At 40.8% G+C, this 21207-nt stretch overlaps 1 protein-coding gene across 1 annotated transcript in view; it reads left to right on the plus strand.

The window, feature by feature from the left end:
* The window catches only part of ptprua (protein tyrosine phosphatase receptor type Ua), a 425958-nt gene that overhangs the window by 219876 nt on the left and 184875 nt on the right, over positions 1-21207 (plus strand). The window contains exon 5 of the mRNA XM_036562583.1: positions 11430-11545. Within this exon, the coding sequence (XP_036418476.1) occupies positions 11430-11545 (116 nt within the window). The remainder of the gene's footprint in view (positions 1-11429; positions 11546-21207) is intronic.

The raw sequence follows: 21207 nt of genomic DNA on the forward strand, positions 1-21207 counted from the left end.
CCTGTGTTTTTATATGTTGAGCGTGTGGACACTTTGGAACTCACTCATTCAAGTTTCGCAATCTAGAGTTTCTCCACAAGGGGCCGCTAGTCGCAAGTCTCTTTATGCAAGTCATTTGAAGAGAAGGAACAGCCATGAACCCACACCAGCAGGAGCTCACGAATGCACGGGTTTGCAGGAAACAAGTGTGTTACCAAATTTATTAGCAATGTTGAGTTATTCAGTATGTTATTATTTAGCGTATTATTTTCTTTAACCTTATCCAGATCACTGTACCGGTGCTGGCACTTCTCTGATGAAAGGATCTCAGGAATCGCTTCCCACAAACCATTATATGATTCGTCATTCACAGCAGTTGCAATCGTCTCATTTACAGCATAGAATGCAAACGCAAGCAAATCTGTGTGTCCTCACCTTCAGAGCCTCGCCGCCTCCACAGAGACATCATAATCCAAAACGTGGTCTGATGACACGGCAGGAGTCAGAGATCAGTTTAGAGATCTGTGAGTCAGGAGGAAATAAACTCCTCTGTTCTAGACTCTGTTGTTCTGTGAAAGTAATTCAGACAGTTATACTGAAAACTTGAGTGTTTCCTTTTAAATGAGACCGAGATCATGACTGTAGCTTCAGTTTCAGGCGGAAACAGGACGGCAAATAAAAGATTTAAAAAATTTCAATCAGTTAATGGTAAAAAACTTATAAGCTAAAGATGGCATAGAGGTGTCAGCTGCAGTGGATGATAGGTGACCAGACAACCCTTTGAGAACCATCTGTTTTAAGTGTGTGGGTAGAACTGTTATTGCTGGGTAGAACTAACTATAGCACTCTCTAAAAAAGTAGTAAAGACAATGGTTCTATATAGAACCATGAACACCCAAAGAACCATTTGCATGCTTAAAGCGTTCTTTACATGGTGAAATGGTTGATGGGGAAAGTGTTGCATATGATTCAATGCAGAACCGTTTTGAAAAAGATTCTTCCTGCACCAAAAAGGGTTCTGCTATTGCTAATTTGAATGTTCATGCTTCTAAATAGAACCATGAACTCTCAAAGAACACTTTGAAAGATTAAAAGTTTCTTTGCATCATGAAATGGTTCTTCAGACTGTATATGGTTCTGTATAACACCTGAAAGGGTTCTGCTGGGTTCTGTTTTCAAAATGAGAACCATTCGCATGCTTAAAGGGTTCATTACGTCATGAAATGGGTTCTTCCGATTGATGGGGAGAATGTTCTGTATTATTCTACACAGAACCATTTTGAAAAGGATTCTATATCACCAAAATGGATTCTGCTGTTGCTTCGATGTCAAGCTTGTAACAATAGTAGAACCCTTTTTGGTGCTGTACAGATCCATGTGCAATCTGAAGAACCATTTCATGATGCAAAGAACATTTTAAGCTTGCAAAAGGTTCTTTAAGTATTCATGGTTCTATCTAGAACCATTCAAGAACCTTGAAGAACCATCTTTTTTAAGAGCGCAGTTAATTACTGGTGATATATGCTTGACTTGTTCAAACATGTCTTGTCTTGTTTGACCGAATTCTGACCTTAATCTCGGAAACCAAAACATCAATCAATCATATTTCGACTCAAAGTACATTAAGGGTGACCCTCATTTACAGAGTAGCCGAGCAAATTACAAGAGACTGAAAAAGTTTAAATGAAATTTACCAACTTAAACAAATGAAAATCAAGACAAAAAGATTTATGTAAAAAATAATAATAACAAATAAAATAAAAATGAAAAACCATGAAATATTGGTTCGGTTGTGTAATTAGAGTGTGAAGTGAACACCGTCCTCCTCCGGCTCTCACACAGCGACTGTGGATGACTCTTGGCTGGAGGAGTCAGCCAGGAGACTCTTGGCATGCACTTGTCTCTCCGGCCTCTCGCTAGTCTAATCCTTTCTGAGGAGCATCATCCAGCCTGATGTTAATGAATGGTAATGGTGGTGTTTACGAGCTAATGTAGCCCACCGAGTCTTAGATTGCCTTTTTAAAGCAGACAGGCTCGAGGAAGCACTCACAGCTACTGCTTCTCTCTAGAAAGCTCGGCCAGATACTTTCAGGAACCTTTCAGCAAACAATAGCAGTTTATAGTCATCAACAGCACCAGAGGGCAAGTGAGTTTTTGGTCCAGCTCACCTGTACGGCAACACGGTCAGGGTGTTGACAGAAGCTGGACAGTGCTAAAAACATTTCTCAACTTAATGGACGGCAACAAACGCCACGGCTTTCGTTCCTGCGGCTCTTGTTTAAGGGCAATTTTACTGAAATGGTTGATTGTAGAGGCTCAGATGTCTTTACAGTGGTGGTGATAGGAACCAGGGGTCGCCATGACTACAACACAAATATAGACATTTTATTTACCACCAGTGAACCTACACGAGTCTTCTGAGTTTATATGGAATGTTGATGATGGAAAATAGTGGAAAATCTGAAATAATATGTTTTCTTTGGGGACTATTTTGCCTCACAACAAATGTCACACAATTTGTTTGCCTCACAAACGTCTCTTAGCATTCTGGTGTCTGATTAATTCTCTCGATTTGTTCATATCTTCTTAAACTCTCCTCTAAAGGCTCTTCATATATCATGATCCTCATGTGTTTCATATCTAAATGCTCCGTTATCTTCATCACTACTTTCCAAAACCGCTGCAGCAGCTTCAGCAGCTGTAAACTCTCTGTACGCCGTTTCACATGAGTCTCCGATGTGGACTGAATGAAGAATGAAGGGTTTCCGGCGTGATGGTCAGTCCTTAGTGATTTCCTGAGTGTCATTGGTCAGTTTCACACAGAATGTAGACGGACACACAAATCCACCAGCTCCACACGGTGAGAGGCAGATGACGTGTATCTCAGCCCTTCTTCATAGGCTCATAACTCCGGATGTGAGTCTCGTATGATCTCGTGATAAGATGGAATGGAAAGGGCGACTCTACAGATTCAGGAAGTGTTTGAACTGGATTTCTGTGCTGGATCATCACAAAGATACAGACACAGATATAGAAACAGAGAATTTGATACGTGGGCGAGTTTGTTGACCCCAGAGGGCTAAGTCGTTCATGAGGATCAGCAAAAAAACACAACTAAATCTACTCTCAGCTGTGTGAGTCAGTGAGTCACTCTTTCCCTTTATTCCAGCTTCCATTCTGTTCAGGAGACTCACTTTCAGCTCCTCAAAGAATCTGCAGACACACCTCCAAAGTTCAGTCTTAGAAGCTGGTTGATCATTTTCTGAAGTAATCAAACACATTCAGTGGTGCTGAGGTCTGGACTCTGGGGTGGTCAGTCCATCGTTCAGCTTCTTTGTTTGATGTGTCCGTCTCCTTTTCTCAGTGAGGTTCTTCTTGAACAGCTACACATCCCTTCAGACCCACAGCGCTGAGTCGTCTTCTCACAGTGGAAGGATGGACAGAAACACCTGTGGATGTTTTCAGATCTGATCAGCTTGATTTTCTCCTCTCTCTCAGAGATGAAAGCTTTAAGTGCTGTTTTTCTGATGGGGGCAGTTTTGGGGTCGACCAGTTGGTTGTTAAGAGCCCCATTTTCTCTGTCGCTTTTAATCAGTTTTTGAACTCCAGTTTGGAAACTCCTGATTTTTCACTTTGACCGTCACCTTCTTTATGCAAGTGGTTTATCTTATCTAATCTCCTCAGAAATATCTCCTGAAAAATGGATGACTCTTACTTAATGGATGTTTTGACTGGAAATTAAATTAAATAAAGTCCAGCCTTGAACATCAAACCCCTGTTGTTGTTAAAATGTCATGTGGAATGTCTTCTCGAGTCTTTCTCAAACACTCTCTTGTAAAAGCGTGACACTGACTCTACATCCAGTTTCAGTTGAATCACTGTGTCTCTATGTATCTTTCTGTATCAGACCAAGAAACAGTCTGAATAATTAATGCAAGCCAAGTCTGACTCAAGTCTTATTTGAAAAGGACCTGCACAAAATCAATTATGCTGCACTGTCTCTGCTCCCTCTGCTCTGAAAAGAGAGAGAAAACCTGGATATCTGAGGGGAGATGAGACAGATTGCTGTTTTAGATTGTAAACTGGATGTCTGGATGTTCTTCTTTGATCCAAAGATATGCAAATAAGAGACCAGTTTGGCCACCAGAGGGCACACTACTGAAGTGTCCCCTCATAGGCTTCTATTTTGAACCTTTCCTGAAGAAAATGCTGAGTGGTTGCGCAGCAATTCAAGAATGGTTGGTAGGGTGTTACTGGGCTGTTGCTATGGTATCCCAGTTGGTTGCTATGAGGTTGCTGTGGTATCTCAAGTGGTTACTAGGGTGGTACTAGGTGTTTGCCAGGTGGTTGCTAGGCCATTGCTACGGAATCCCAGGTGGTTGCTATGATGTTGCTATGAAGTTACTATGGTATCTCAAGTAATTACTAAGGTGTTGCTAGGAGGTTGCTGTGGTATCCCAGGTGGTTGCTAGGGGGTTGATAGGCTGTTGCTGTGGTATCTCAGATGGTTGTTAAGGGGTTGTTGGGTAGTTACTGAGGGTTGCTATGATATCCCACGTGGTAAACAGGGTCCCCTATTCATTTCTGTGGGACAGAAAATGTGTTATTTATCGATGATTGTACAAAAACCGAATGTCCAATCAAAAAGCTGCAAACAAACACACCATTCCTGATCAGACCGAACATTTTGGAGTTGGAACAATGTCAATTAATCCAGCAGATAAATAGGAAGAAGAAGAAGAAAAAGAAGAATATAAGTTGTCTAAAAATACGGAATATTTTTTTCAAGGTACATAACAGTCTAAGCTTTTATATTATTTTGTTTTTATTTATTTATTTATTTATTTATTTTAGAAAACATCTACGTTGTTCTTGGTTTAATACATTTTTCTGGTGTAATTCTCCAAGAACTAGTCAAAAACTTGTGGATAAAAATGACAGCGTGGCCTTTAGTCATAGTAGGTTTAGCCAAAGATGTAATTCAGAAACAGGCCAAAACCGAGATGGACAGTCCACAACACATGAGGCAGAAGAGTGAAACAAATCAGGGTCAGAAGCCAAAACAGTGAATTCTAACTTAGCAAACAGCACCAAAAGGCAAGTCCAAGGACAAAATCGAAAAACAACAACACAAGAACACAGAAAACAGACAGGTAAACAACACTCAGTACACAAAGGCAATACTTCACAAAGACCAAGCATGACAAACAGGTATTTATACAGAGGCAGGAAAGAGGAAGTGCTGAAAACAACTAGTAATCAGGTGACTTGGAACTAGGTAGTGGATTCTGATTGGTGGAGGCAGTATGTGTAGGCATCATGTGATCTCCTGTAGGATACTGGGAGATGTAGTTTATGGACTCAAGGGGGCGTCGACAGGAAGGACAATCCAAAACCTTACCCTAAGTTTTCTTAAGCTTTTTTCCAAGCTTTATAAACTGACCTTTGTCATATAAATGGTCTAGTTTAGCAGGCTAACATTACCAGCTAATGTTTGCAGATAGAGTTAGCCAGCTAACTTGATTCTTTGAGTAACGCTAAATAACTACTTCCATTACTTTTAAAGCAACGGAATCAAACTTTGTTAGATACGTAATAGCAGGGCTGATATGGCAAACATAATATTGTGATATGTAAAGACATTTTTGCAATACAGAATAGTAGAATGTCTTGTTTTGCTTTGTTTGTTTTGTAAAAATAAATTTCAGAAGGACCAGGAGGAAAAAATAAAAAAAACTGGTAAAAATCAATGGCGAACTTTTAGTGCTAGGATTTTTTTTTACCATACATGCCAAAACAGCCTCTACATTAAAGCTAATTTCTGCTAGCGCCTCTATGGGATTTTAGTAGTATGGTAGCGCTAAGGTAACACTGGTGCACATGAACATATTACTGTTGTCGGAAGAAAACCTCGTATCTCCATTTTTGACATTTTTCAGTTTTTAACATAACTTGAAAATACATGTTACCCTTCACATTGTATGTAAATTCCATGATGAACAGACTAAGAGAAATGACCCAGAATCATTTGGAAAAATGTCTGGTTGCACTGACTTACATTAAAAGTAAAGTAGGTTTTTTCCTTCTCCTTTAAAGTCACCATTTTGGAGATACGAGGTTTTCTTCCGACAACAGTGATAACTTATCGAGAAAATACAGGGTGTCCCAAAAAATTTGACATCATTTTGTAGTCTAATAACAGCCAATTCTCCCTCAAATGATCTCAAATTTTAACAAAACGTGTAAAAACTAACCAAGTTTAATTTTTAATGTTTTTCAGGTTGAAGAACGGCGTTCACTAGAAATGAAAAGGCATTTTGTGTGTTAGAATATGCTCGAACACAGTCAAACGAGAGTGCAGCAGCATTTTTGAGAAAATTCAATAAAAATGCACCAACTGGAAAGTAGATTTGGACACAGTGCAAAACATTCAAAGAGGAAGGCTGTCTGTGCAGGACGAAGGGATCTGGACGACCACCAGTATCAGAAGATATTACATTTGTGCAGCTGTGAAATCGGTTATAAAATCTTCATCCCTCTGAATTTCTTGTTCGAATTTTGATAAATAAATCTTGTATTGTTCAACATGAAGCCTATTTGATTTAGTTTGCCAGGACATGTAGTTACTCAGATATTCACATCTCAAGTGATGTCAGCTTTTTTGGGACACCCTGTACTATAAGTAGAGTATTCCAAACTTTTGATCGGCAATTTAGGTTTCTAATATGTCTATCTACAGTTAGATTTGAGGGAAATAAGGGCCGCCAGGCTGGAACGCTTCACTCTCTCACCAAGGGCAGTGCTGTAGGGCGCAAAACCCTCTCCAACTAGAACTAGAGCAAGAACGAGCTGGAGAACTTTCAACCAGAGCAGAGAGGATCTTCTGTCCTATATCGACCCCCCGCTGTGCGACGCTGATGCATTCTCACTACCCTTATATGACTCCTTTGTTTCTCACTCAGCATGTTGTGTTCACTCTGTATGCAAAACTGTATTGCTCTCACTCTCAGCTCTCATTCACTCTCTACAGGCTGCCTTAGTTTAGCTGTTTGTTTGCTGTGAAAGTACTTCACAGGCTGAAGTTGTTCAAAAGAAGTGCTACAGCCTCTAAAAATGGCAACATCTCCGCCAAGAGCTCTGAAAGAAAAGAACAGGACTTGAGGAAAGAACAGTCGCCTACGGGCTGCGAGGATCAGCCCTAAATGCTGATGCTTATCAAAAGTTGGGGCAGGGGGGATGTTTGCAGTGGCAAACCATGACTATTAGAGCTTTGCCTTCAGTTCTGGCCATAAATATCTATATTCAATCAGAAAAACAAGGAAAAAAACACAGCTACAATAATGCTAATCTCTGTTAGAGCCCTTATGGGGTTTGCAATAGTATGTTAGTGCTGGTGCACGTGAACATTTCTCCATTCTAGATTAAATATGGACCTTTAAAGCTCGGAGAAGACATTACATGTGTTTTGTCTGATGTTTGTAACAGACATTATCATACATCTGAGCTTGTATGTATCAGATTTACAGTGGCTCTTTCAGAGTCCTGACATAGAGCTGCTGCCACTGTTTAACATTCCTAACAACTAAGAACCTGCTTAGACTACACCTCGCATTCACAGTCAGTGACATATCTAGAACTTCCAGAAGGACTAGAATGACGTTCTTTCTCACTGTTCCCAGTGTTCTCAGTGTAAATCAGAGCATGATTTGTTGATTTTTCTGTCACTTTCTAATTATGTTGGCAGTTAATGTAACGTAAGGCCTTCAGTTCAGCTCCTGAAGTCCTAACCAATGAGAGAGCCCGCCGGGTTTTATCTCTTATTTGAATTTTTGCTTCCAATTAAAACGTAACAATGTAATGAGAGTATTACCGAAGCACTTACTAGTTTAAATACAACAAGCATGATAATTATATTAAATAAAAATGAACTAAAATTGGCAGATATGTATTTTTTTAGGTCCCAGAAAACATTAGACCTTCTCTGAAAGTCTGGAAGACCCTGAGTGGCCCATTCTGATAATTAGTGTCAGTAATTGCGGTGTAGTTGCATAAGATGTAAAAGAAACAAAAGGGTGGTTAACCCTTTGAAGTTGCGGTTATTGCCATTGAAATTGTGTGTAAAGTACAGATTCTAAACTTTTAGTCCACATTTGTGTTTGTAATTAGAATAAAATATTTTATCAAATTAAATGCATCCAAGAAAAAAATATCCTTTACATTTTTTGACATAGAAACAGAAAAGTGCAAAGCATAATTCAAATTGAATGTAAAATGCAATTACGGTATTACAGAAACTCTGAAATCTGATCTGTTTAGTCTCCATGACGACTTCAGTACAGACTGAATTTCGGACAGTAGCTACTCCAGAATAACAGTTCCTAACTTCATAATCTCATCATGAACTCCAGATAAGAAAACAGCATCACACAAACATCCTAACTAGACTAAACCTCCTAAATCCTGTCCTAACTTTAGGATGAACCCCAACAGGGTCCTCACTTCTGTTTAAGGTCTGTTTCTATGGTTTTTAGGCAGCTGAGTCAGCAGCATAGTTCACTACCAGCATAATGAGCTCCATTTATTTCTACTGTAAAACGCTGCTTTCACTGTGAGATGATTTTCTTTTCTAACTCTGCGTTTTAAAGATCTCAGACGCTGCAGACTCGATCTCCACCGCCCCTCTGATCACCTTCGTGTGTTAATGTTGATGATGAAATATTACAGTGATGGTGGTGAATAATGAGGAGACGGAGCTGAACGTGTGTCTGTTTATTAGGAGGAGTAACGTTAGCGCGCTCGGCTAAAGCGTTTGGGAAATGGAGACTGAAACTGGGAAGCGGTGACGCTCTGATAAACAGCAGGGGGCGCTCTCACAGTATTCACAGCTCACAGTTTATCACACTTTAGTTCTGTTTGACTTTTTTTATATCAGTAACGGTAGCTAATGTTAGCTGTCTGGCTCACTAACTTGATTATTTTGATTTTGTGTTTACGTTTCAGCTGTGTGTGTTTGGTCGGTTGCTAGGTAACAGACATGACAGTTGATTGTCAGCTTTGATTGAGTAGGTTAAGATTTCCTAACTGGAGATAAGATGCTGTAAGATAAGATTCCTAAATTAAGGTCAGATTTGCTTCTGTAGTATTAATCTGTGAAAAATCTTAACGTTTCTGCAATACGACCCCAGGTTACTAATTAATAAAACAGCAAAATGAAAGCAATAACTTAATTTTAAGGGCTAATAATGACTTTTCAGCAGACCTGTGAGGACATAAATAAGGCAGCTGATTATGAACTGTCATAAAGCATTATAACAGATTATAACTGTCATAAAGAGATGCGAATGCAGTTTTATATGCTGCTGTCCATTATATAAACAACCAATAAAGTCCTATACAGGAACATTTCTGGGATAGCGCTTGGCAGACGCACTGACACAGAGCAAACTGACATTTCATTGTGGCCACTTCTTCATGCCCTTTTAAGCCCAACGGCCTCGATCTGTTTGCACGCCGCTTATTATCGCTCCATTTCTAGGTTTTTGTGCAATTATGGATCATCTAGGGAAGCATTCTGAGTCTGTCTTGATTGAGCCTGTACAAAACCCTACATAAAATCTGCCATTAGAGCCAGAAACCCGAGGCTGAGACTTTTTGCAGGCCCATTATGGTCAGTCACATCTCTTAAACGCTTTTTTTGTCCTTTTCCCCCAAATCACAGAGCTCTCTGGTAGAAATGTTTGCAAGATTACAGAAAATTGGGCTCCTTCTTTTGTCCCAACCTGCTGGTTTGGCATCTGTTGGTTGGACTTTACGTTAAAGCATATTGTCGTGTGTGTCTCACGATGGAAAAAGCAGCAATGTTGTGAATCACGCGAAGTGTGAGAAGTGTTGTGGGGGCAGATTGAAGGAAGGAATTTCGCTTTTAGAACCCGATGTTCTCGGTACTGAGAGCCCATAATGGCCGGAAGCGGAGCAGACGGTGGAGAGGAATAAGTGAGTACAGTAATGATACCATGTAATGGTGAGATTACCAACCGGTAGGTCTCATGATTGGAAATTTGTAGGGAAATGCATTAGCCGACCTGCATGAAAACGTACAGGTTCACAATATAATGCTTAGGTCGGGACTCTGGGTTTCATTCGCAGCTTTGTTCAGGACTTGCGTGCAGCGAAGTCGCCATCGCTCATCATAATTCCTGCCAGTTCTGCACTGCCGAAAGTGATGAATAGGATCCGACTCGCTGCAGGCATATTGATAAGGTGTTTGGCTTGCACATGAATGAGGAAGTGGGAAATATACAGTACAAAGGGAATGTCCAAAAGCCTGCTTTAACTTGCCATTTGATCTTCTGCTCTGGTCCTGGGAGAACGTGTGGGGGAGGCACGGCGGTGGAGCCTCCAGGGTTGAGTTGAAGGTGCAGGAGCATTTGTAATCTTCTGTCATTTGCAATTTGTCTTCTTCTGAGCACGTTAAGAGCCGCGGAAGCAGCCAGCAAGACTCATCTGCACATTCATCACACTTAAAAGTAGCGTAAAGGCGAAGAATGACAATCAGGGAAAAGACTGAAATAATAAAACATAATGGAATTTGATTTGATTTTTAAATTTGAGCACCTGGGAGAGAATTCTGCACATTAGAATTCCGCAATTTACCACTACAAATCTAGTTTCTCTTTTTCAGAGCACATAAACAGGGCAGTTTGGTGTGAAATCTGCACATTCATCACACTTAATGGTGACATGTAAAAGTGAAGAATTCTATTCTATGAAGGGACTATTTTGCCTCACGGCGCCCTGCATGTATCCCTCCACCATGAATGAAATTTTAAAAGTAGGTTTCAGGCCAAAATCTTACCGTAAATCAATGCACATTCATATTCACTCATTCAGAGTGGTTTGGTGTGAAATGCTCTGTTCCAGAGTCAGAATTGTCCACAGTGGTGGTGATAGGAACCAGACGTCCACCTCTAAAAGCTCCTCACAGAAAGTTCCTACATGAAATGGTTATGAATTCACTGCCTGATGACTGAGACACTGTTTTATGATAGTTTTGAGAAGATTTTGGCCTTAAACTCCATTCATGGTGGAGGGATACATAATATACAAGGTGCTGTGAGGCAAAGTAGTCCCCAAAGAAAACTTATTATTTCAGATTTTCCACTATTTTCCATCATCAACATTCCATATAAACTCAGAAGACTCGTGTAGGTTCACTGGTGGTTCTGGATAGTAAATAAAATGTCTATATTTGTGTTGTAGTCATGGCGACCCCTGGTTCCTATCACCACCACTGTAAAGACATCTGAACCGTTTCACACCAAACCACTCTGAATCACTCTGTTTACATCTCACACACAATTATGCAGACAATTTAGAAGGAAAAAATGATGGAGTGATGTAGTGAGAAGAGATGCTGACTCTTCTTGTTTTTGTTCCTATCTTATCCACAGATAAGGTGCCTCACTTCACCAGGCTGGGGGACGTGGAGGTGAACGCTGGACAGAACGCCACCTTTCAGTGTGTGGCCACGGGACGAGCGGCCAAGACGGATCCCTTCACCATGGAGGTGAGAGAGAGAGGGAGGAGGAGAGAGATGCGCTTTTCCCATTTATTTATAAAGATACAAGCAAATCAGACTTAAATATGTCATTAAATTCAAAAGACACATCAAGAGCAATATGCAACCGCAATGCATCTAAATTCAGTGTTCTGTTTACTAAGACTGCAGTTTATCATGCACACACTGTGTAGCAGTTTGGACCCTAGACATGCTATTTATTAAAAATATAATAATGAAGATTAAATGTGAATTAAAAAGCAATATGGGGGATTTATTAGTCAGTATTTGATGGAGAATGTGTTGTGTGTGGTTCTGTATAGAACCTTTTGGAAAATGGTTCTATATAGCACCAAAAAAGGATTGTTCTATTATTACATCATAACAATAGAACAATTATAGAACAATTTAAATGCAACAATTATTAACATCAGAACAATAGAAGAACCCTTTTTAGTGCTATATAGAACCACCTACAGCCCGTTCTCCTTCAATCTGAAGAATGCTGAAGAAGGGTAAAGAACCCTTTAATCATGCAAAAGGTTCTTTTGAGTGTTCATGGTTCTATATAGGACCATTTTCTTTGCTAAAGAACCCTTGAAGGAACATCATATTTAAGAGTGTATAAATGGTCCAATCACCACTATGAAACATGTAATTTATGCAGTAATGAAAGAAATAAACTAAGAATTGGACCCGTAAGTGTTTAAGGGATGAAAAGTCTCAGTGAAATCGTGGAGCTGCCAACAAACTCAAGACAAAACGGAAAGTAAATGTTCAGTGATGAAGAAATTGAGTTAAATAAATGAATAAATTAAATTATTTTCCACCAAAACATCCTACAGGGGTGTAATTCTGCTCCAGCTAAGAAGCAGAATTTGGGAAACAATAACATTTCGTTTTTACTTAACATTTTGCCTTGACCTGGACAGGCCACTGTTTATTTACAATATGCCAAAACTGCAACAGCAAAACAGGCACTGAATACTTATTCAAAAATAATTCTAAATAAAAATAAATGGTTTTAGGTAGATTTTTAAAATCTGCCTGTTTGCTTGAACTAGACTAGACTAGGCATCTTTTCTTTTTGTGTAACTTCTTGCCCACAGGTTGTTGTTGGTTGAAGGGGGATGGAGTGTACATTATGTTGCAGTGCATGCTGGGGACTGTAGTGCATCTCAGAGTGAAACGGGCTAATAATAATAATATGTATAGAAAATTAATATAATTTCGTGGGCCGAATAGGACTGTGTCACGGTCCTGATTGAGCTTGTGGGCCTTGTGTTTGACACGTGGGGTCTTTCCGCTGTGTCTGCTGTCATTGGTAAAGAAAGTCTCTTGATGTCATCATGTCTTTGAGACTCTTCTTGCAAATGTACGCCTGGTTTTAAAAGGTCAAGGACTTTAGAACATCAAATGAAATATGGAATCAGTCACACATGCAATATATCAACTAATTTTTTGTGCAATCCTCCCTCAAATGCACATATTATGAAGCTCATTTTGCATTTTTCCATGCACTCTGCATTTCGGCTCATGCTACAGTTTTGATCATAACACAGACAGAATTCATATGATTTGTGCCTGAAAGTGCAACAAAAGTCATCAAACCCTCATTGTTTGCATACAAAAGGGGTCTCAAACTCAAATTACCTGGGCCAGGTGGTCTTCTCCAAAAGGGGCTGGTTGAAAAACATGCCAGAAAATTGTCCAATATGTTCTTTCTTTTAATTATTATTATTATTATTATTATTATTATTATTACTAAAAACAATAGCATATAGTTTTTAATAAAGCAAAAAGCCACGAGCGGCTGTGTGTTACTGCGACGGGGAAGGGTGTTCTTAGCCACGACATGAATTGGAGTAAAACCCCCTTCCATGTGATAAAATCACTGTAACGCGCAGCCTCAAGTGGCTTATTGTTTTTATAAAATGGCCAACATAAAATATGATTAAACATACAATTTCTCAGAAAATAATGTAAGTTAATTTTAATAATAATCAACATAAACAAGTATTCCACCAAGAAATGTAGTTCCTTTAGAGTGCGGTATTGTTGCCAAGCAACCATGGACCACTGAGTGAGGAGAACGTTCGGTCATCCATCGCTGTAACACCGCGGTCATTTCATGAAGTTTTTAACTTTTCGTCATAAAACAATGAGCATATGATAACACAGCACTGTTTAATGCAGAAACTTTGGCTTTATAAGTACTTTTTGGTCACCAAATTAGCACCGTGAGTCTTATTTAGCACCAATCCAGCGGCGCCCTCTTCACATGCTGGGGCTGAATCCCAAACGGCTCCCTGCTCCCTACATAGTGCACTACATAGGAGTTTAAACACTGGATCCTGCAGCCCAACAGAGCAAAATACAGCTAAGAAACAGTCATTTGGGATTCAGACTCATCCACACTCGGTAAATAATTTGTCTTTAGAGGCTAGAACTAACTAGCACACTATTTAGGGAGTACGGAGCCGTTTAGGATTCAGCCTGACGCTCCTTCTGACCGAAGTGCTTTGAATGACTTTCATACTGCCGTTTTACCGTACTGTAAATACTTTAATTCAAGCCTGTGATATTAATATTGGAGCTGTTCAGCATGTTTGCTATCTTTTAGCCTGTTAGCTAGCTGACCAGCCTGATTCTAGTTAAGAAAACAAGTTGTCAGCTCCTCAGTTTAAACAAAAAACGGGTTCTTACTTCATCAGTGCACTCATTAGAGTCAAAGATTATTCCATTAACAGCACGTTTTTCGTGCCGTGACGTATTAATACATAATTCAGTTGTGAGGCGGTCGTAGGTCTGTGAATGCGGCTCAGCCAATCAGATTTTAGGACCAGAACTATCCGTTTTTTTCTAATCATATATACAAACATCATTTTACCCCAGATAGTTTGTACCTAGAAAAACAGATTTGCAGATTTAAGGACGAGTTGTCAATATGATACGGGTTGTATGAAGCTCTCTTATGGGCTGAATGAGACCCCCAGGGCTAAGTTTGAGACCCCGGTATAGAAGAAAAGGAGCAATGTGGAAGGAGAAGAGCTGCAGGAGAAGAAGTGCGTCACTCTCAGTAGGAGCGTGTGCACTGATTCACTCTCAAGAGTCGTTTCAAAATGAGCAACCTGCTCAGAGATGCCTTGATAAGCTGAGGTTACTCTGCTAATTTCACAGTTAATTCATCGACGCCACTCGCTGCCAAAACCCACTCGAGTCTGTATTAACATTCCTCCGAGCGCACTCGCTTCAGCGGCGGCTCCGAGGGCCCTTTTCTGTGTCCGCGTCCACAGTTCATAACGTGAATAAGTCTTCATCTGCATGTCAGAAATCTCGACCGCAGCCTCTCCACGCCGTCCTTGAAGCCGCTGCATCTAAAGTGCTTTTGAAATGATTGAAGTTTTTGCGAGGGTCTCTTGCAAATGAGCTCTCGACGTTGGATATTCCAGCGCTAGCTTTAGTCACAAGGAGGAGCTTTTTTTTTCTTTTGCCATTCTTTTTGTGCACTAATATCTTTTATATGTAAATTCAAGCGCAGTAAATTCCTTTCTAGACAGAGAAATGTATTTCAAAGTGCGCCATAAACAGACACATCTGGAATTTTGTACATGCTCATACAAATAAAAGGCCTCGATGAAACAGAATGAAATTGATATGAGTAGAATGGAAATCTTCTCTGCGCTCTTATGGTTGGGTTTGTGCTCGTCTTTACAAATTGAGTGTGAACAGACATACATCACATACTTATGAGTTCAGTCCAACTCTAAATGCTTCATTTTTCCCCAAGGCAAAGCTAAAGTACTGTACTTAGAAGGGACAGGAATCACTACAGGCCTCACGATACGATATTATCACAATACTCGAGCCACAATATGAGTCTATTGAACTTTTTAAAGGTTTCTGATAGGCTGAGTATCGTTATATGGCGTATTGCATTCTGCTGTGATTAATTACTTTCTACTAAAAATAATTCCTACAAAATAACTCTGTCTTCTAATGACGTTTATACTTTGCTCATCTCAATTCTTTTTTTTTATAGATGCAAAATTATGAAGTAGACAAATCAACATTCAGAAAAACTCCATCCTTACATTTACATATTTAACGAAAGCTTTTTGTGAAGTGGACAGAAAACAGGTTTCATTACATCACATATTTAACTTCACATTACATATTTTGAGGTAAAAAGAAGTAAATACAACCATCACAACTATTTTAGTCTATTTTATTCTACAAAACGTTAATGCACATAAATTTAATATAGTCTCAACAGGTTTAAATTGACTCATTAGGACTGGTTTGGCAGGTTGTTGGGAATTGTCAGCTGATTCCACAGCTTGGTAAATTCTCGGAAGCTCCGTCAGTTCTGCCATATCAGTTTGATCCAGAGCAGGTCCGCCCCTCCACGTTCCGCCCCCTGTCCTGCAGTCTGTAGACAGACCCTTCTCTCCTCAGCAGCTATAAACACTGCTGTGGCTATTTCTCCAGCGGTGCCGGTTCTGCCGTATCAGTTTGATCCAGAGTGGATCCTGAAAGTCCGGTCAGCGTCTCCACACGCTACAGCACTGGACAGACTCTTCCTCCTCCAGTAGCCGCTGTGCACTGTGCGAGGGGGCCGAGCTCGCCGATAGGGGAGCAGTAAGGACTGTGCTACGAGATGATGTCATCCTGTAACAAAGGAAAAGGGCTGGAATTCCAACGAGGCGTTTCAGGCAGCTGAGAAAAGTGGGTTCTGTGGGAGAGAGTTTCTCCCTCTGGAGGGAACGCTGAGCTTTGGGACTCTGCAGAACGTTTACATGCACAAAAAGATACATAAAACACTCTAAAGGATAAACTGGAAAAGCGTAATAGGTCCACTTTCCGTATGGACAGGGCAGTAACTAGGTTAAAATTTTAGTGAGGTACGTTTTGCAGAAACCTCATAAACACCAACCGTTTTTTACCCAACCAACACTGTTATGCACCTTTTCCTTTCATTTGTTCCTTCCCCATCCATCCGTTTTTCCATAAACTGCTACTACTCTTCCACAAACGGATTTGACTCCAGTTATCCTGTTTTTTTTATTTCAGTAATCATATAACTATGTATTTATATGTTTGTTTTGGAAAATTAGCTGAAAATGCATGTGATAGTGATAGTTTCAAATTAATTTTATTTCATTTAGCCCTCTCTCTCTCTCTCTCTCTCTCTCTCTCTCTCTCTCTCTCTCTTGCATCTCTGTCCTCACTGATTATGTAAAAGCAGACATTATAAAAGGCTGTCTGTACCAAACCCCAGCTAACAGGAAAGGCAGCTACTCATACAGTTAATGAGACAAAATACAGCCTAATGTAGCTGGTGGTTTCTTTGTTAGCTACATGATGTTATACCATCACTATGCTGGTTAACAGTGAACTTTCTAATGCTGGCTGTAGTTTGTTATGTGTAGGTAACAAAATACAGCTTTAATTCTTCATCTAATCACTATAGCCGACTAGCCTGTAGCCTAAACTGAGCAGCTACCAGTTTTACCATTGCGATGTTATATGTTAGCCTATAGCATATGTGCATACCTGAACATCAATAAGTCACAGTTACTCTGGTACTCTGGGCAGCGTAGCGTCTCATACAGAGATAAACAGAGCTTAGGACCGATCCACAGCTGTTCTCAGGTCAGCTGCTCACAGAAACTACATCATCGCTTTTTTCCACACTAAATCTAATCAAACCCTTCAGAAACTTCAGGGGTCCTCATTGTCCTCACGCTCGTTATGAACACTATGGCCACTGCTAACGTGCTGAAGTAATTGTGGGTAACATAGGTTGCTAAGCAGTGATTGGAGGGTTGAGGAAAATTGGGCAGAGCTTGGCAGATTTGATTGGCCATAATACAGCGCTCACAGAAAACAAAGCGAATTTCATTATCACGAAAAACACAGTGTAATCAATATTCTGTCCCCATTTGGGTAGGTCTGTCACACTGTAGCGGCACCCCTGAGTAGACCACCACATTTTTATAACGCCGCTGTTTCTACATTTAATCTCTTGAATGGATAAAAGTGAAAAAAATCCTTGCGAAACTACTGAGGGCCGGACCTCAGTGTCCTCAGAGCTCGTTACAGCCATGAGTATGGTCACACTGAACGTGCTGTGATATAGTTGGACGTCTTTTAAAGCCACTGTGGTATATTAGCATCATTTATTATCACCTGTTTAAGAGCTATAATGATGTCACGACTATGACGTGGTCAGAATGTCTTGAAACAGGCCCAACTATGTACATAGGTACTAGGTTACCCTACTGTATTGGTGTCTGCAGACACTGAATGAGTGCAGGTCATTCGTATTAAGCCTACAGGCTTTACATTAACGAGTGAATCATGCTGCATACAGACCTTCTTCGACTAAATCATAATAAAATCATGTTCAGCAAAAATGGACTCCACAGCAGATCAGTCAGGGAAAAGGTAGAGAGGATAGAAAGTGAAGAAACAGCATTAAAGAAGGAGAGTGATGGAATTTAATGGAGATGGATCCACACAGAGAGCACAGGATGAGTGGAGGGATGACAGAATAATAGGAGAGAGGACAGAATGAAAGGAGAAGGGAGGAATATAGAGAGCAGACTGAGTGAAAGAGGAAGCCTCAGCTGTGGCTCCAGGCTAAAGCTCCACTCTTCAAAGGAACTTGTTTTTAAAAATGGGATGCCGGTTCAGCTCATGATTGTCATCTATTCAGCCAAAATGATTAAATGTTTAGTAGCTCTGCAGGATCTCACTGCACTGTCGGTGCACTATACTAAATAAGTTCCCTATAGGATAAGAGAACTGTCCCGCTTTAGCAGACAAATTGTCCCACTTTACCTGGAGTTTTTCAGGCTGTATAACATCCAAATAAAAACTATATTCAATACAGTTTGAACATAAATTCCTATAGGAGGCTTGTGAGAATCAGCAAAACACAATAGTTATGAACATACATACAGGCTGCGTCCCAACTCAGCGGCTGCACCTTTGTAGACCGCGTCCTTCGAAGGCTGCGTAGACCCACGAAGGCTGAACCAAAATAAGATGGTCTGGTCTAAGCCGGATTTCATGTTTGTGTCACAGCACCGCTGTTCCTGCCCTCACTGCTGCATCATGAAATGCTGCTCCTGACAAGTTCTTTAAAGGTGGAGTCAGAAACTTTGATTTTAGTTTTTATTTTTTCGTTTATTAGAGCTGGAGATGCTTCTCTTTGTCGGCTCTTTGCTCCCTAAAACAAAACTTCAGACCACACTGGCTTTTTAACATCTGTATCGTTGGCTATTCGACTCAGTTTAAACCCAATACTTACATTTAAAGCGTCTCCTCAGCCGCCGTTCGCTCCTCTGTTGACGCCGCCATGTTCTCGAATCCTCGCCGGCACGTAGTGAATCTCGGGATGTGTTGGCTGGGGAAGGGTCCACTTGTTCGATCCTTTGTTGCCATGGAAAAGAAGGACACATTTCTCGGCCGCAAATGAAGGAGACTTTCGAAATGGGACAGCCTAGTCGCACCGCTGTGACACAGTCGGCCTTCAAATGCAGCCCCTGAATTGGGACACAGCTATAGCTCCTATGAGGGCCTCCTGGTGCTCCTAACACAAAGTTGCTAAATTCACCCACTCCTAACATCCATGTACAGCCTGGTCGACCCCAAAACTGCCCCATCAGATAAGCAGCACTTAAAGCTTTCGTCTCTGAGAGAGAGGAGAAAATCAAGCTGCTTCAGATCTGAAAACATCCACAGGTGTTTCTGTCCATCCTTCCACTGTGAGAAGACGACTCAGCGCTGTGGGTCTGAAAGGATGTGTAGCTGATCAAGAAGGAAAGCATCAGTGAAAGAGCAGTGGAAGTTTGAGGATGCTCAACAACATCTGGAGCTGGTGGTTTGTTTTTAGTTGAAGGCGTCATGAAATAATATATCATACAGCACCCTGCTGATTGGGAAGAAATTTAATCCACGACAAGATAACGACCCCAAGCCTGCCGCTGAGAAGATCAGGATGCATTAATCAAGCAAAGAAGCTGAACAATGGACTGACCACCCCAGAGTCCAGACCTCAGCATCACTGAATGTGTTTGATTACTTCAGAAAATGATCAACCAGCTTCTAACTCTGCTTTCACAGTGGCAGCAGCGCGACACAACAAGGCAGCCGGAGGTCATTGGTTTTTACTGAAAGCTGGTATTTTCCGGCGGAGGCGGCGTGTTGGTGATGCAAAATGGGTGGAGTTTAACTTTATGCAAATGAGGAGTGAAACGACATGGCGACTAAGAGGAGAAATTGAGCATCAAGCAGCGTAGTGCGCACAAATAGACAGTAAACGCAAAGACCAAATACTGTTTTCCTCAGACTGGCTGCCCAGACACAGGGATTAAATCAAAATAAGCACACAACCGATTTCTCACCAGGATTTGTAATTTTAGTGGAAACGCATCTGATTTTTGGCTTGGCGTCAGTGAAACCATGGCAACCAATGATCAGTTCAGAGATCAGAAATGCCCACAGGCGATGAGCGATCAGCGATTTGGGCGACAAGACGTGAAAAGCCGCTGCCGGTGTGAACGCAGAGTAAGACTGAACTCTGGAGGTGTGTCTGCAGATTCTTTGAGGAACTGAAAGTGAGTCTCCTGAAGAGAATCAATGCTGTAATAAAGGGAAACAGTGGACTGAAAAATGTGATTAGTTGTTGAAGCTTCTGTGTATTTTTTTGCAAATATTTCTGTAATTTTTTTCCTGACATTTGCAAATCGAACAAAGAAGCTGCTGGCGTTCTCAGAACAATGGACTGACCACACCAGAGTCCAGACCTCACCATCACTGAATGTGTTATTACTTGGATTGTGTGAGGCAGAAACTTCTATGACTGAACTTTGAAGTTCTCCTGAACAGAATGGAAACTGTTAAAAAGGCAAAACCTGAGTGATGAAAAGTGAGAGGGGGTCAAACCCCCCGAGTAAATCACATCCATGCTTTAGTGAAACGACGCCCAGTCTGTCTTCGTTCAGGTCATTACGTCCTTCACGCCGACATACAGCAGCATCAGAAGGGCATCGTGGCCCATTACGACCATGGTTTCTGCCGTTTGATGCTAAAGAGGTTGTGTGTGGCAGACTAATTGCTAGTTCTCACTTTGATCCTCAAAGCCTTTGAGAGACCCCCGACTGGACCCTTTCTGCGATCCCTGCTTTCGCTGTTCTTCAAAAAGAACGAAATAATAAGGGCTCGAGCAGCGTCCTCACTAACTCTCCGCTCGATGTTTTCTGTTTCGAGAGTCTTTCTGGAGTTGATCTGAGATCTGTTAATTTCATCAAACTAAAAACTCAATACAGTCTGCAGTGAAGGTCGTGCTGTGATGGGTTGGCGGAGGGAAAGAAGAGAGGTGTGCGTTACAGATATTGACGCTGTTTTATTCATGTGGGCTAATTAACGGCAGGCCTGCCTGCACTGCTGTTTTCTGTTCTGGATGATGGAGGAAACATCTGTAATCAAACTAAACTGTAAATGTTTAGGTTTTTAACCATCCTTTATTGTAGGAAATAAATACACTCAAAACAAATCGTTCGTCTGTTTTTCATCTGTTAGTGTTTCTAATGGGGATAAAAAGGACTAAAAAATTATTCACAATTATCTAATTATCTCAGAAAACGTTTGTAGACACCAAT

Source organism: Colossoma macropomum, unplaced genomic scaffold (genome assembly GCF_904425465.1).
Source record: "Colossoma macropomum unplaced genomic scaffold, Colossoma_macropomum, whole genome shotgun sequence".
NCBI lineage: Eukaryota > Metazoa > Chordata > Actinopteri > Characiformes > Serrasalmidae > Colossoma > Colossoma macropomum.